This window comes from Arvicola amphibius, chromosome 5, assembly GCF_903992535.2.
Source record: "Arvicola amphibius chromosome 5, mArvAmp1.2, whole genome shotgun sequence".
NCBI lineage: Eukaryota > Metazoa > Chordata > Mammalia > Rodentia > Cricetidae > Arvicola > Arvicola amphibius.
In genome coordinates this window covers 27,134,587-27,148,529 of record NC_052051.1, presented here as the reverse complement: position 1 = coordinate 27,148,529, position 13,943 = coordinate 27,134,587, and the positions used below count along the sequence as shown (strand labels likewise).

Genomic DNA, 13,943 nt, shown 5'->3' with positions numbered 1-13,943 from the left:
ACTGGGCCCTTTTTTCTTTACGCTTTGAAACAGCTTACATAAGATAGAATTATCTACTCTTTATAATGTTAAAAGAACTTACTAGTAAGAAGCTAAAACCAAATAAAAGATGTGGTGAGGGTGGGGAACAAAGTCTCACTGTGCAGCATAGACTGGCCTTGAACTTAGCAGTCCTCTCTGGTGTGAGTGGCGCTGGAACTCAGGATCTATATGAGCTACTCAGGCCCTCTAGGACAGCCCTGTTTTAACTCCTTGGATGACAGCAATAAATATAAATAAATGTGTCTTAGGGTCCTCGTTTTTGTTGTTGATGTTTTTTTTTAAGTAGAGATAGTTTAAGACTATAAGTTTGAAAAGTTTAGAGACACCTTTTAAAGGGGATTGAGAAGAGACTGAGGGCCTCTCGGTACTACTCAAAAATCAGAAGTGTTTTGAGCTGGAAAGATGGCTCAGTAGTTAAGAGCACTAACTACTCTTCCAGAGGACCCAGGTTCAATTCCCAGTACCCAGACCTAACAGCTGTCTGTAACTCCAGTTCCAGGGGATCTGACATCTTCACGCCAATGTACATAAAATAAAGTTAAATAAATTAAATAAATATATTTAGAAGTGTTGAGAACAGATGTGGGATTCTGTGGGCTTCTGTGGGATGGGTGCAAGGGTTGGTCTCATTTTCAGCCTCTGCAGTCTCCAGGACCTGGTTGGGCAGGTTCTGCTGATGTCCTGGGTGGAGGGACTTCCTGCTTCCCACGAGCAGCTAATGAGTAACTCAGCACTGAGCTGGCCCAGAGCAGGTTGGTGCAGTGAGGCTTCAAGGCCCAAAGAAGCCAGACACTGCCGGGATGAGGTGGAAGCGGGGCTCTGATATCAGGTGGGATGCTTTCTGAGGGCCTTTTGTCTCTGCTCAGTTCTTACCCCAGGGCCAGTACAACAAATTTACAGGACTGCCTTTGACTCTTAAGAAATAAAACATTCCCTCTAGTACAGTTGAAAACTCAAAGACTGTATCAGTTAATTAACAAAAGCAGATGGCAGGTCACTTTTATCAGTGTTCTCTGTGTGGAAAGATGCCTATGGCACTTGTTTAGAGATCTGAGGTGCTATTACTAAGCTGGCAGAATCGTATCTACTGCCTTTTGACCCATATTGCTTCTGTCTCGTAGACGAAAGAGCCTGTGGTTCCGACTGAGGAAGATAATTCTCTGTGTTCTGGGGTTCTACATTGCCATTCCGTTTCTTGTCAAACTGTGTCCTGGGATACAGGCCAAACTGATTTTTTTGAATTTTGGTAAGTCCTTTGTATCAATTTTTCTTTGCTTTTACTTAGAGCTTATTTTCACTGTGGTAGCTGACTTTAAGAGATGTCTTTTTATTTTAATTGAGATTGAACTTACATGTAGTACGATGTATAGATTTTAAGTGTACAGTGCGGTGGGAGGTAGAGCCACCACCCAGACTCAGGATGGTCTGTGACCTGGGAAGTTCCCTGCACTTTTTGTCCAGTTGAGAGACATGGCGACGATGGCTTACCATCCAGTGCTGCATTTGGGTCTCTAGGTGACAGTACTGCATTGGAAGTGATTATCTCTCCCGAGCCAAAGCAGATAAAAATGTTGACAGCATGAACAGTTGTCTGAATCTGTCATGTTAGAGACATGTTGTCACTTGTATAGTGCAGGTTAATTGAAACCATAGAAAAGAACAGTATCTTTAAAAATAATAATGATAAAGCCTTATGGGTTTCTTTTAATTTTTATTATTGATCCTTTTCTTCTTTTTTTTCTTTTTCTTTTTTTCTTTGTCTTTGTTTTTATTTTTCAAGACAGGGTTTCTCTGTAGCATTGGAGCCTGTCCTGGAACTTGCTTTGTAGACCAGGCTGGCCGCAAACTCACAGAGATCCGTTTGTCTCTGCCTCCTGAAGCTGGGATTAAAAGTGTGTGCCATCACTACCTAACTGGTCCTTTCTTTTAAAAACAAACAAACAAATAAACAAAAAAATCTGTTTTGTTTTTCATAAAAAGAAAAAGAAGCTGACACATTTTGATTTTTGTGGAATTGTGTGCTGTTTACAAAATATATTGGGACCTTGAGTTAACATGGATCCTGTGTGGTTCCAAAGCTGTTTGGGGTGGAAGAGGAAGGGAAAGTGAGGAAGTATTGTGCTATAAGACAGGAAGCAGAGGGCTCTAGGTGTGTTCTAGAAACAGTCCTTTCAGAAATATCATTTTGTACCCAAATTGAGGCAAATGAGGGTGCGAGGCATTAACTCTGGCCGTGAAAATGGCTATGGTCAATGTTAGGATGGGATGAGGTGGACTCCTCACCAGATCTTTGGCAAGGCTGGTTTACAGAGTGAGCTCTGGGCCCTTGTGTGTTTGGGGGCTTGAGACTCAGAAACTGGCTTGGTGCTGTGATGGAGGATTCCCATTGGCTAATAAAGAAACTGCCTGGCCCATTTGATTGGCCAGCTCTTAGGTGGGCGGAGTAGACAGAACAGGAAGAAGGAAGTGAGGTAGATGGCTCAGTCAGATGCCACGCCTCTCCTAAGTTAGTCAGACTGCCGTGCCTCTTCTCTGTGAGCGAGATGTGATGAAGCCAGCCGCCAGGTCAGACATGCTGAACCTTTCCGGGTAAGACACCATTCATGGTGTTACACAAATTATTCGATATGGGTTAGTCAAGATGTGAGTAAGAGGCTGAAAATAATGGGCCAGGCAGTATTTAAAAGAATACAATTTGTGTGTTGTTATTTCGGGGTATAAGCTAGCCGGTGACCGGGAGCTGGGCAGCGGGAACGCGGTCCAACTGCCCCTCACTTCAGTGCTGTGAGACAGCAGGTAGAGGGACTGTGAGGGCCCAGTCTATGTGAGAGTGTAGCCCAGGACATGAGAGAGCCGAGGGTGCAGGGCAGGTTGGAAGGCATGTCTCAGGCTTAAAGCCCCAGTAGTAATAGAATTCCAGGCTCTGTAAGGTCTGGTTTTACAAATTTTGAATGTTCAGTCTATAATAGACTTAACTGTAGAAAGATACTAACAAAGAATTTATATTTTTTAATAAGTAAGAGAAACAGAAATATGTGTGTTGTTTATTAAGAGATACTTCAGTTATTCAAGTGGAAGGTCCTCAAACTTCTAAGAATTTATGATCTCTAAGTTAGGTAACATGTAAGTAATAAACTTAAGAAGAAACAAAATTATTAGGAAAAGCAAGGCAGGTTATTTTTCTGAGTTAGTGTCCCTTAAAGAAGGCACAGAAAAGATGGTGGGTTTACAGACACAAAGACACAAGAGCTGTAAATTTATTGGTGTAATCATTAGAACTGACCCATACAGCCTAGGGCTCTGTGTTCTCTGCTGTTTGGCACACAGTCTGGTGCCAGCAAAAATCTGGATTGGACTTTTTCTGTGGTCTGCTTTAGGCATAGCCCTCGGTTTTGCAGTGCAGGTTTTCTGAAGAGATAGAAACCGTTGCCACAGGCTTAGAACTTTGGGTTCTTAGTTTGACCATGTGTCAAGAGAGGAGGATGTGTAATGACTGCTGCCCAGGCTGATGCTCCCCACTAATGTTTTTCTTCCACTGCTCACTGCTTGTGGGCAAAGGGCCGGGGGCAGGTTTGGTTAGGTATTGTGCTGATTTTGGAGTAGTGGGATTTAAACACAGGGCCTCACATGCACTCTACCAGTGAGTTCTTCCTTGGGCAGTGATGCTAAAGAGATAATGGGATAAAAATCTTCTCTGGGTTGCTGGGTTTTGTTTGGTTTGCTTTGCTTTTTAAGTTACTCAAGGGGCTGAGGAGGTTGGTCAGTAGATAAAGTGCTTGGTGCTTAAGAATAATGATCTAAGTTTGGATCCCCAGCACCCACATAAAAGCTGAGTATGTCTGTAGCCCTGGTGCTGGGTGGTGGAGACAGGCTGATCCTGGGCCTTACTGACTAACCAGCCTAGCGGAAATGGGTGAGAGTCTGTTTAAACAACTAAGGCAGAGGCTAGGCATGGGGGTGCAAGCCTTTTACCCCAGCACGTGGAAGGCAGAGCCAGATGGGTCTCTATCATTTCAGAGCTCATTTGGTCTATATAATGAGTTCCAGGGCAGCCAGATAGTGAGACACCCTCAAAAAAATAGAAAAATCATTTAGAAAGATATCCTGACATTAATCTCCAGCTTCTGCTTGAGCAAGCATAGTCCTCCACCTCCATACACACAGTCCAAAAAAAATTATTATAAAAGAATTTTTGAGTTACTCAAGGGCCAGAGAAAGGCTCATCAGGTAAAGCTTTGCTGTCTGCCAGCCTGGAGCTCACATACAGGTGGAAGGAGGAGAGGTCTAACTCTACAAGGTTGTCCTCCGACCTTCATGCCTGTGCCCTAGCACACACATATACCACCCACTACAAAGAATAAATAATGAATTTTTAAATTACTGTGCCCTAGCACACACATATACCACCCACTACAAAGAATAAATAATGAATTTTTAAATTACTGTGCCCTAGCACACACATATACCACCCACTACAAAGAATAAATAATGAATTTTTAAATTACTATGCCCTAGCACACACATATACCGCCCACTACAAAGAATAAATAATGTTTTTAAATTACTCAAGAATTTGGCACAGATGGGTGTCATTTTAGGGCAGTGGTTAGCCATCGCACAGCCTTTCCCACAGCAGTGCTGGCCTGGCCCTCTTTGCCATGCTTGCACTGTGAGGCCTGCTCTCCTGGGAGGAAAGGGCAAATGGCTCAGGGCTTGCTGGTTTTCTAGTTACAGTGTGGACAACTTTAATTGCTGTGCCTGTCTCCCCTTTTGGCTGAAGCATTAGAGGCTTTGAGGCTGGAGTTTTACCTCAAACTGGGAAGGCCTGTGCATGTAGAAGTTGTTGTCTCTTCCAGATGGGAGTCAGGACTTGCTTCACTCCATCCTGACAATCTTTAGGGCTCACAGCATGGTTAATATAGTCATGAATGTATAGCAGATTTCTCTTAAATTTGCAGTCAGATAAATAAGCGGAACTGACTTGTGAGTCTCAGGTTACCAGTGGGCATCTGATTTGGATCTTTGCTGCAGAAAAGAATTTTAGCATGAGCCAGAGTGAAGCAAAGTATATGAGTTATCTCAGTGTTTAGATGGAAAATCATTGAATTAATACCTTTTCTGTTACTACGATAAAACACTGTGACCAGAAGCCACTTATGGAAGAAAGTTTATTTTAGCTTATGGTTCAGAGGGGTAAGAGTCCATCACAATGAGGATACATAGCAGCAGCATCAGGAAGCTGAGAGAGAACCAGAAGTGTGCTGAGGCTATGAACTCTCAAACCACACCTCCAGTGATCTAATTTATCCCTCTCACACACCCCAGCCCAACAGCGCCACCAACTGGGGACCAAGTCTTCAAATAGCTGAACTTACAATGGACATTTGTCATTCAAATCACCACAGTCATGTAGGAAAAAGAATAATGCATAATCCCAAGACATGGGCCTATGGGCCTAGGCTTCTCAGGAGAGTCATGCTAAGGTCGGCAAGGTGACTCAGTAGGAAAGAGTGCACAAACCTGATGACCTGAGTTTAGTCCCCAGGACCCACAGTCGAATGAGTTGTCCTAACCTCCACATACATTCCGTGGGACGTGCACAAATGCCCGCATTCACACACATAAGCATACATATACAACAGTAATGTTTTTTTTATTTAAAGAAAGAAGCATACTTAAGTGTTTTTACAATGGCTGCATATAATCCTGTGACTTTCTAGGTTTCATTCGTCAAAGGATGTAACTTAAAACAAGGTTCAAAGACTAAGCAAAGCTCAAATGCAAAAAAAAGGCCTAAGTGAAAATATATGAGCCTTTTTACTTTTTCTTAAAGAATTTACCTTTGTGAATAAAATTGTAAAGTGGCTTTCTGATGTGCATTGTTTAGATTTAGTGTCGAGATGGGGTCCTATGTAAGCACAGTTCACTTGCTGTTTTTAACATCCTGCCTGAGATGGCATCTGAAGGTTCAGGAAGACACCTATCTCTGTGGGCAGTTTTGGCTCCATCAGTTATGTTGAATTTTGACTTCAGTGCCCCCATCAGCCACAGAGGCAAACTGGGTGTCAGTGAGAGGCTCTTTTTCCTGCTCTTAGCCCTTTATTTTTTTTCTCTTTTCAGGTTTTTTGTTTGTTTATTTTTGTCTTTCAAAACAAGGTTTCGGGGCTGGAGAGATGGCTCAGTGGTTAAGAGCACTGCCTGCTCTTCCAAAGGTCCTGAGTTCAATTCCCGGCAACCATATGGTGGCTCACAACCATCTGTAATGAAGTCTGGTGCCCTCTTCTGGCCTGTGGGCATACACACACTGACAGAATATTGTATACATAATAAATAAATAAATAAATAAATAAATAAATAAATAAATAAATAAATAAAAACAAAAACAAAACAAGGTTTCTCTGTGTTACAGTCCTAGCTGTCCTAGAACTCACTTTTGTAGACCAGGCTGGCCTCGAATTCACAGAGATCACCTGTCTCTGACTCCTGAGTGCTGGGATTAAAAGTGTGAGCCACCACTGCCTGGTTGGATTTTTTTTTCCATTTTAATTTCACCTGCAACTGAGGCTGCAGCTTTCAAGTTCCAGTGTGGTCAGGTCATAGAGGGAAGCTCGGGATTGGCTTGTACAGCACAGGAAGTAGACTTCTTTCTAATTGAAGCCCTCATGGGCCCCACTGTTACCAATGGAAAACTTAAGTAACAGGACAAAAGACCTGGCATTTCTATCTTCCTTTCTGTGCTGCCATTGCCCTCAGGTCAGGTTCTGTTCAGTCCTCATGCAGACCTGCTGATGTTCCGTGGAGCTGATCTTCAGCCCCCGAAGATTTCCAGCAGTGTATAGAACAGCCTCCACTCTACCTTCAGGCCAGCCAGTAAAGGCCTGCTTCTCCCCTTGTTCAGAGAGCAACCAGTGCTGGCTCCATTCTACTTGCAAGCTGGAACCCCACTAAAGCCTTGCATGCATTCCTTGCTTCATTTCATTTCTATTGCTTCCATGCCAGACAACTTCCAAGTCTCCAGTAACACCACTGGCACGATAAAATCTGAATGCTTTAGTATGACTGTCCATTTTCCTGACAGGTCTTCAGATTGGGTGGCTTAAGACAAAAATGCTGTCTCACAGTCTCAGTGGCCAAAAGTCTAAGATCAAAGTGTTTGCACCCTCTGAGGCACCTGGATAGAGTCCATCCTTTCTCCCTCTTCTCCTTTTCCTGCCTCCCTTTATTCTGTACTAGGGATGGAACTCCAGGGCCTTGTGCATAGTGGGCAAGCACTCTACCACCTCCTGCCTGTTTCACCAGCTGCCAGTGACCTGCAGTCTTTGATATGGCTTGGCTTGTAGAAACCTCTACCCATCTACTCACAATCTTTATGTGGTCTCCCCTTTTAGAAGTCTGTTGGACATGATGGGTTAGAGGTTACTCTGGAAGCCTCAGTTAAGCTTTGTTACTCTGAAAAGACCTGGTTTCTAAGCAAGGTCAGAGTCTTGGGTTCTAGGAGTTGGGGGGAAGATGTTATTCAGCATTTAACAGAAATTTAAGAGGAGATTTAAAACTTCAGCCTGCTTCTTCAGGGAGATGTGGATTAGGAAGGTAATGATGTGAGGAATTCCTCTCCCAATGTGACCTGGGGGAGATGCTCAGAGGAATTTCTGGAGAAGGAGCACATGCATCCTGTGTCTTCATGAATCCGATGGTTCACTTATTCAGCAAGTGTTCATTGAGGCCAAGAGGCATTTCAGGAAGTGAGTTAGACCTGCCAGATGATATGTGAAGTTAGTCTTGAAACTCCTGCTTTATCTCCCCCCAAAAAGCTGTGAATGGATTCCTTCTAGAGCTCATGATGACCCAGAAGTCAGGACCATCCTGCTCTTTGTAGCTCCTCCCCCATGGCAAGGGTAAATTACACCTTAGGGCTTATGTTTTTGGTTTAATTTAATTTGGTTTAATTTCATTTAAGTTTTTTGTATTTCCATTAAGTTTTTCTTCAAAAGATGTTTGCCATTGCAGTAAAGTACATTGATATGTAAGGGAAAAAAATTTAAAAGTCCCACTGCACACTCACACTTGGCATGTGTCTCTCTGCATCCCTCCTCCCAGCCACGCATGGTGTGGTCACAGTTGTTGATGTCCTTAGCTTGTATCTGCAGTGACAGTAGGCCAGTGTCCCTCTTATCTGCCCTGTCCTGCATTTTTCCCATAGCACATGTGTCCATGATCTCCTGTAGTTTGGCATTCCAGTTATCCAGTTGGGGCCCTATTGGGAGATGACTATACTGTAAGACTCTGCATAGTAGCCTTGAGTTCACTGCGGATGAGTTTTGTATTCATTCATTTTGATGTCTTTACTGGCTTAAGTGATGTCGCAGAGACTTGAGAACCTCTGTACCTCCTTCCCTCTTGTACCTGTCATCTTATCCACTGCCCCTTTCCAGTGTCCCCCAGCCACCCTGACCTCAGCTTTCAGCTGTGACTTAGGTGAGCCCTTCTGCAGGATCTTGTCCCCTCTGTATCTCCCCTATCTTGTGCCAGCTTAATCTTGTTAAAGACGGTCCTTTCCCTTGCTTCCGTCTTCCCCTTGAGCAGCCCTTCCTGGTTTCAGGCTCCACTTAGGCTGTGCCCTTACTCCAGTGTTTTCAAGCTGTATTTCAGGTTTTAGCTTTACTCCCTCCCTGAAGTATGCATCTCATGTGACAAAATCCCGATAGAAAAACACTTAGTGCCTTTTCAGAGTTTCTCCTATGCTGTGGGGATGGGGTGTGTGCTTCTCAACATGTGTGTCTCTGTATATGTGGGGGGAGTAGTGGTTATGTATTGCAGTGGTGTGTGTGTGGTGTGTGCTCAAGAGTGCATGTTAATACAAAGGTGAGGTGTTTCTTTGTGTGTGCCCATCCTCTCCCATTAACCCAGACTTCATCTCTTTGTCCCCTACAGTGAGGGTCCCCTATTTCATTGACTTGAAAAAACCACAGGATCAAGGTTTGAATCATACCTGCAATTACTACCTCCAGCCAGAGGATGATGTGACTATTGGAGTCTGGTAAGTGCCTACAGCCAAGCCTGCAGGGTAGAGGCATGAGCTTCTCTGACCTCTTCAGGAAGCTATGAGGGCCCTGCTCAGCTTGGGTGGTCTGTGGACACCAGGCTCAGGGTGCTGTTCTGATCGGCTCGGGGTGCTGTCCTGCTCAGGTCAGGTGGTGTCCGGGACACTAGGCTTGTGGTGCTGGGCTTGTTTTTGTCTTCATCTGTCCTTAAGACCAAGGGAAGAACTCAGCTAAATTTGATCTCAGTGGTGCAGAGGGGGATGGCACCAAACTCTCTGCTGAGGTCCTTCAAACAGCAAAGGCTTTGTAACCACATTGTTTTTAGAGTCTTATTTCCAAGTTTGTTTTTTTTAACCAAACAGTCTAGAGGAAAAAAGGAATGTAAGCACACAATCAGAAATACAGACTTGAGTGTACCTCTTCAGAGAAGTGAATGCCTACTGTCTACTTTTCTCCATCAATTTACACTGGACATAAGCCCTGTGACTTCTCTGTGGTTTCCTTGGGATATATTTTAGTGGCTTTTTGTGTCAGTGATGATCCCTAAACAACTGGGTCAAAATTGACCAGAACTGCATCAGCGTTTCTTTTTTCTCTCAGAAGCAGCTCTCAATAACTGCCCCTTTATCTTAGCCGGTCTGTTTCTCAGTTCCATAAAGTCTCTTTCTGCAGCCTTAGAGACCCACCATGTATGTGAGATGTTTGTAAATGAACCCAGTGAGCAGGCTGCCAGTGTGGATGAGGGACCTTCAGATGCTTCCATTGACAGTCTGTGGTAAAGAAGGGAGAACAAGAAGGGAGGCTCTTGTTCTCAGCAGAGGACACTGGGAGTAGAGTCTTTTTGTCATTTCCTTTTTTATTTAATTGGGCAGTAGCTGACCCGTGTGTGCTTTTGGGACTTCGAAGAATCTGACCTGCTCTGTCCAGAGCTGTGTGAGGGTAGAATGATTGGTCCCTTAACCAGGATCAAGGTTCTGTCCTGTGCAAGAGGAGTATAATGGTGTACTTAGGCAGAAAGCATTGACAGCCCCTTTGTACACTATTAAGTTCCCACAAGAGTTAGAGTGATGGCCATGCAAATCTCGAGGTAGTAGACAGCTGCTGCCTGTCCACCTAGACCATTCCATAACCTTGGGCCTCGAGAGGCGACAGACTCCACTCTCAACTGCCCTCACTACGTCTTTTCAGATCCGCCCCCACCAGCTTCTGCAAAGACCTGAGTGCAACTCAAGCACCATTCTTAGTACCAGCTCAGTGTCAGCCGCCCTCTACTGACATGTGGGAGGTGTGTACACTGGATCTCTGCCAAGAGATCCGAAATGAGGTAGTCTGGCTTCTATCAGAAGAATATCAGCTCCAGACGTCTAAAATGGGCTGCCATCTTTTCTCCACTACTCCATCAATGCTATATATTGCCTAAGCTGGCTGAAAACTCCTATAATCTAGCAATCTTCCTGCTCAGCCTCTCAGGTATCTGGTATTGTGATTGTATGATAGTGATAATTATGGTGGCCAGAAACACAAAAACATGATCCTCATGAATAAACAAGAGAGATGCATTAAAATGAGAAAATAGCCAGGCAGTGGTGGTGCACACCGTTAGTCTCAGCATTTGGGAGGCAGAGGAAGGCAGATCTCTGAGTTCGAGGACAGCCAGGCTACACAGGGAAACCCTATCTTGAAAAAACTGAGACAGAGAAGCTGGGGGAAATATGGGGGTGGGGAAGATAAAAGGGGGCGAGAGAGAGAACAAACTTGGCTACTTGATTTTTTTAAAGATTTATGTCATTGGTGTCTAGAATGAATTTGACTAAGATTTTTAGAGGAAAAGTAGATATCAATTTAGACCCTCACCAGTGATTGTCAGTATTCATTTTGTCCTTTGTATTATCTCTGAAGGAGAATTTGGCCAAATAGAATAACAGTATCTAAGATCCTGGGTCAGCCTGGCTGATGATGAATTTGCACATGTATTTGTGGCTCTAGAATGCAGGAAGGTTCTACCTAGGAAGTTCTAGTTAATGCAGGATATATTTCTCTCCTCTCTAGATAAAGGCCACCAAAACAAGCTGTTTGACCAACAAGAGGTTCTTTTGCTCTCTCTAAGGCTATCAGCAGTGACCTTGCAGCTTACAGTTCTAGTTACTTATTTGAAGGATGAGATAATATGCTACCCACCTGCTTGTCCACTTTGTATATAGATAGGAGCCCTGCTGCTTTGTTTCCACAAACCTTCATATAAGTGCTATTGTCTATACCAAAGGGGCATCTGACTTTGCATCTTTCTCTACTTCTGTCTCTAGGCACACCATCCCCTCCATCTGGTGGAAAAATGCCCAAGGGAAGGACCAGATGTGGTATGAGGATGCTTTGGCTTCTAACCACCCCATCATTCTATACCTGCATGGGAATGCAGGCACCAGGTAAGCCCACACATGTGGTGTGACCTCCGTATAGCGCCTGGCTCCTTCTTATCTGAAGTGGGCCTGTGGTCTACACAATCAGGTTTACTGACCTGCTGCATGCAAGGGAAACTTTTCCAGAACAAAGGAAGGTAAAGTTTGATGGAGGAGAGTCATCTGTCTATGTGTTACTTTCATTGGTTAATAAAGAAACTGCCTTGGCCCTTTAATAGGACAGAAAATTAGGTAGGTGGAGTAGACAGAACAGAATTGTGGGAGAAAGACAGCAGATTCAGGCAGACGCTTCAGGCAGTCACCATGCCTCTCCTCTCTGAGTCGGACACAGGTTAAGATCTCTCCTGGTAAGCCACCACCTTGTGGTGCTACACAGATTACTAAATATGGGTTAGTCAGGATGTGAGAATTAACCAATAAGAGGGTGAAACTAACGGGCCAAGAAGTGTTTAAATGAATACAGTTTCCGTGTAATTATTTTGGGTGTAAAGCTAGCCAGGTGGCGGGACGCAGCCCCCACCGCTCCATCTACAAAAGTTCTTTTGGAGCTGGGAGAATTTAGAGACACCCCAATGTGCTGAGGACCAATGGGTCTCTACCCAGAGGCTCCTGGGAGATGATAGTGCAGAGCATCAGACAACTTTGGAAGTTGAATTTGAATCAGGTGGAGGGGGATGTGCCTCTGCCAGAGAGACTGAGCTCCTCCAGCCATAGGGTGTTCCTTCCTCCTGCTTTGGATCAAAGGGCACTGTGTCTGCTAATGTGTGATTTAGGAAGCAGGGCTTCTCTTTAAGGAAGTGGTAGTCATTCAAAGAAGGGATGGTGATGACCCTTGTTGGTGGCCTCAGTACACCTTGAGGAATATGCTGGCTCCCTTTCACCTTTCTGTGTTTGTCACTCCTGGTCTGAAGAGTGGCAAGCAAGTCTGTCTTACCAGTGAGAGAGCCCCAGGGTGTAGACTAGGGCTACACAGCTGTAGGAAGAGGCACACCACTTCTCCTCCTCCTCCTTTTCTTCTTCTTTTCCCATGTCTAAAAGAGAAGCAGCATTTAAAAGTGGCCAGAGAGGAAGCTGAAGGCTGAGCATGCATGGGCATGTCCTGGACTGCCTGTGTGGGTGAGCTGTCTGTAGCAGTCTTGACACAGGCAGTGGCAGTGTATCCTAATGGGCTGTTGAAAAAGTACATACTTTGTGCATTTGGGCCTTTCTGGTTTATCCAGATGCTTCTCGTGAGTGTGTTTGATGCCTTGGACTTCAGGCTGGCTTAGGCTGGATTTGCTCTCCCACCTAAAAAGCTCATGCGTTTTTTACACCACAGCATGTTGTTCAAAAGGCGTAGAGGAGGTGGGGAGGTACATTTTCTAAGGAAAGCTTTGTTTGAAAATTCTAGGGCCCCTTTTTCTATGTTTCTTTGGGTTGCCTATGAGAGAATCTGAAGGAGCCAGAAAGGAGGTAGGCCCTTCACCAGCAGGGCAGTGTGAGGGTAGCTGCAGGGTAAACTTTTTATAGGTAGAAACAGCAAGAAGAACAATGTATGGGTCTTTCTTGTGGGGAAGGCAGTCCTGGGTAGTTATGTGCTATGCAGCAATGCAGAGGGCATTGTAGAAAGAACCCAGAAGCACAGCCCACGAGGTTGGTCTCTGTGCCAGGAGCAGAATGCTTGGCTACTGACTCACCCATGCTCTGCACAGTTTCCAGTCTGCTTTGTTGGGGACAAGCTGCAATAGGTTTCTCTTCTGCTTTTCAAAGACCAAGGAGCTATAAACAGCTCTTGTTGCATACTTCCATAAATGAAAACAATATAGTTGGCTGTGACACATGTTTCTGGTAGTCATGTGTTAAATGAAAAGGACAAAGCTTTTCTGTAACTATGTCTGAAAGAAATATGGTGACATTCAGTGATTTACTGTGCCTTCCTACTCCCAGAGACTGCCTATAGTGCCTGCATTCTGTCTAGTTCTTCTTACACCCTCATTTCTCAAAGGCTTTGGCTCACCTCTGAGACTCTTCTCTAGCTATCCCTCCCTCCCCAAGCAGGGTCCCTTCAGTCTCAACAGTCATAGCATTGAAGTCCCCCAAAGGTGTAACTTTCTGAGCTCTCAGTCCCGCTTTCTTTTTTCAGTCAATGGAGGGAATTTAGGGGTTTTAGAAAACTATCTTCCAAAGATAACTAAAAACATCTGGTAGGATTTCCTTCTGGTCTTGAATACATTTCATTTTTGTGCTGCAACGTATTGATTTCTCTCCTCTAACTCATTCATGTGTCCCTACAATGGCATCCCCACTCACCATATATCTGAAATGGCCTCAGTGCTCATTATAAAAGAAAAATAGCTTTGAAGAATGAAGGAATGAACAAGAAATGCTTAATAGGACTCTTGTCTGCTAGGGAACTAACCATTCCATACACTATGATGAGAGACAAGGGCCTCCTGATGAAGGG

At 44.4% G+C, this 13,943-nt stretch overlaps 1 protein-coding gene across 1 annotated transcript in view; it reads left to right on the top strand.

Moving 5' to 3' along the window:
- Nucleotides 1-13,943, top strand: part of Abhd12 (abhydrolase domain containing 12, lysophospholipase) — a 64,302-nt gene that overhangs the window by 36,964 nt on the left and 13,395 nt on the right. The window contains exons 2-4 of the mRNA XM_038330397.1: nt 1,164-1,288; nt 8,974-9,079; nt 11,387-11,506. Coding sequence (XP_038186325.1) covers nt 1,164-1,288; nt 8,974-9,079; nt 11,387-11,506 — 351 coding nt within the window. The remainder of the gene's footprint in view (nt 1-1,163; nt 1,289-8,973; nt 9,080-11,386; nt 11,507-13,943) is intronic.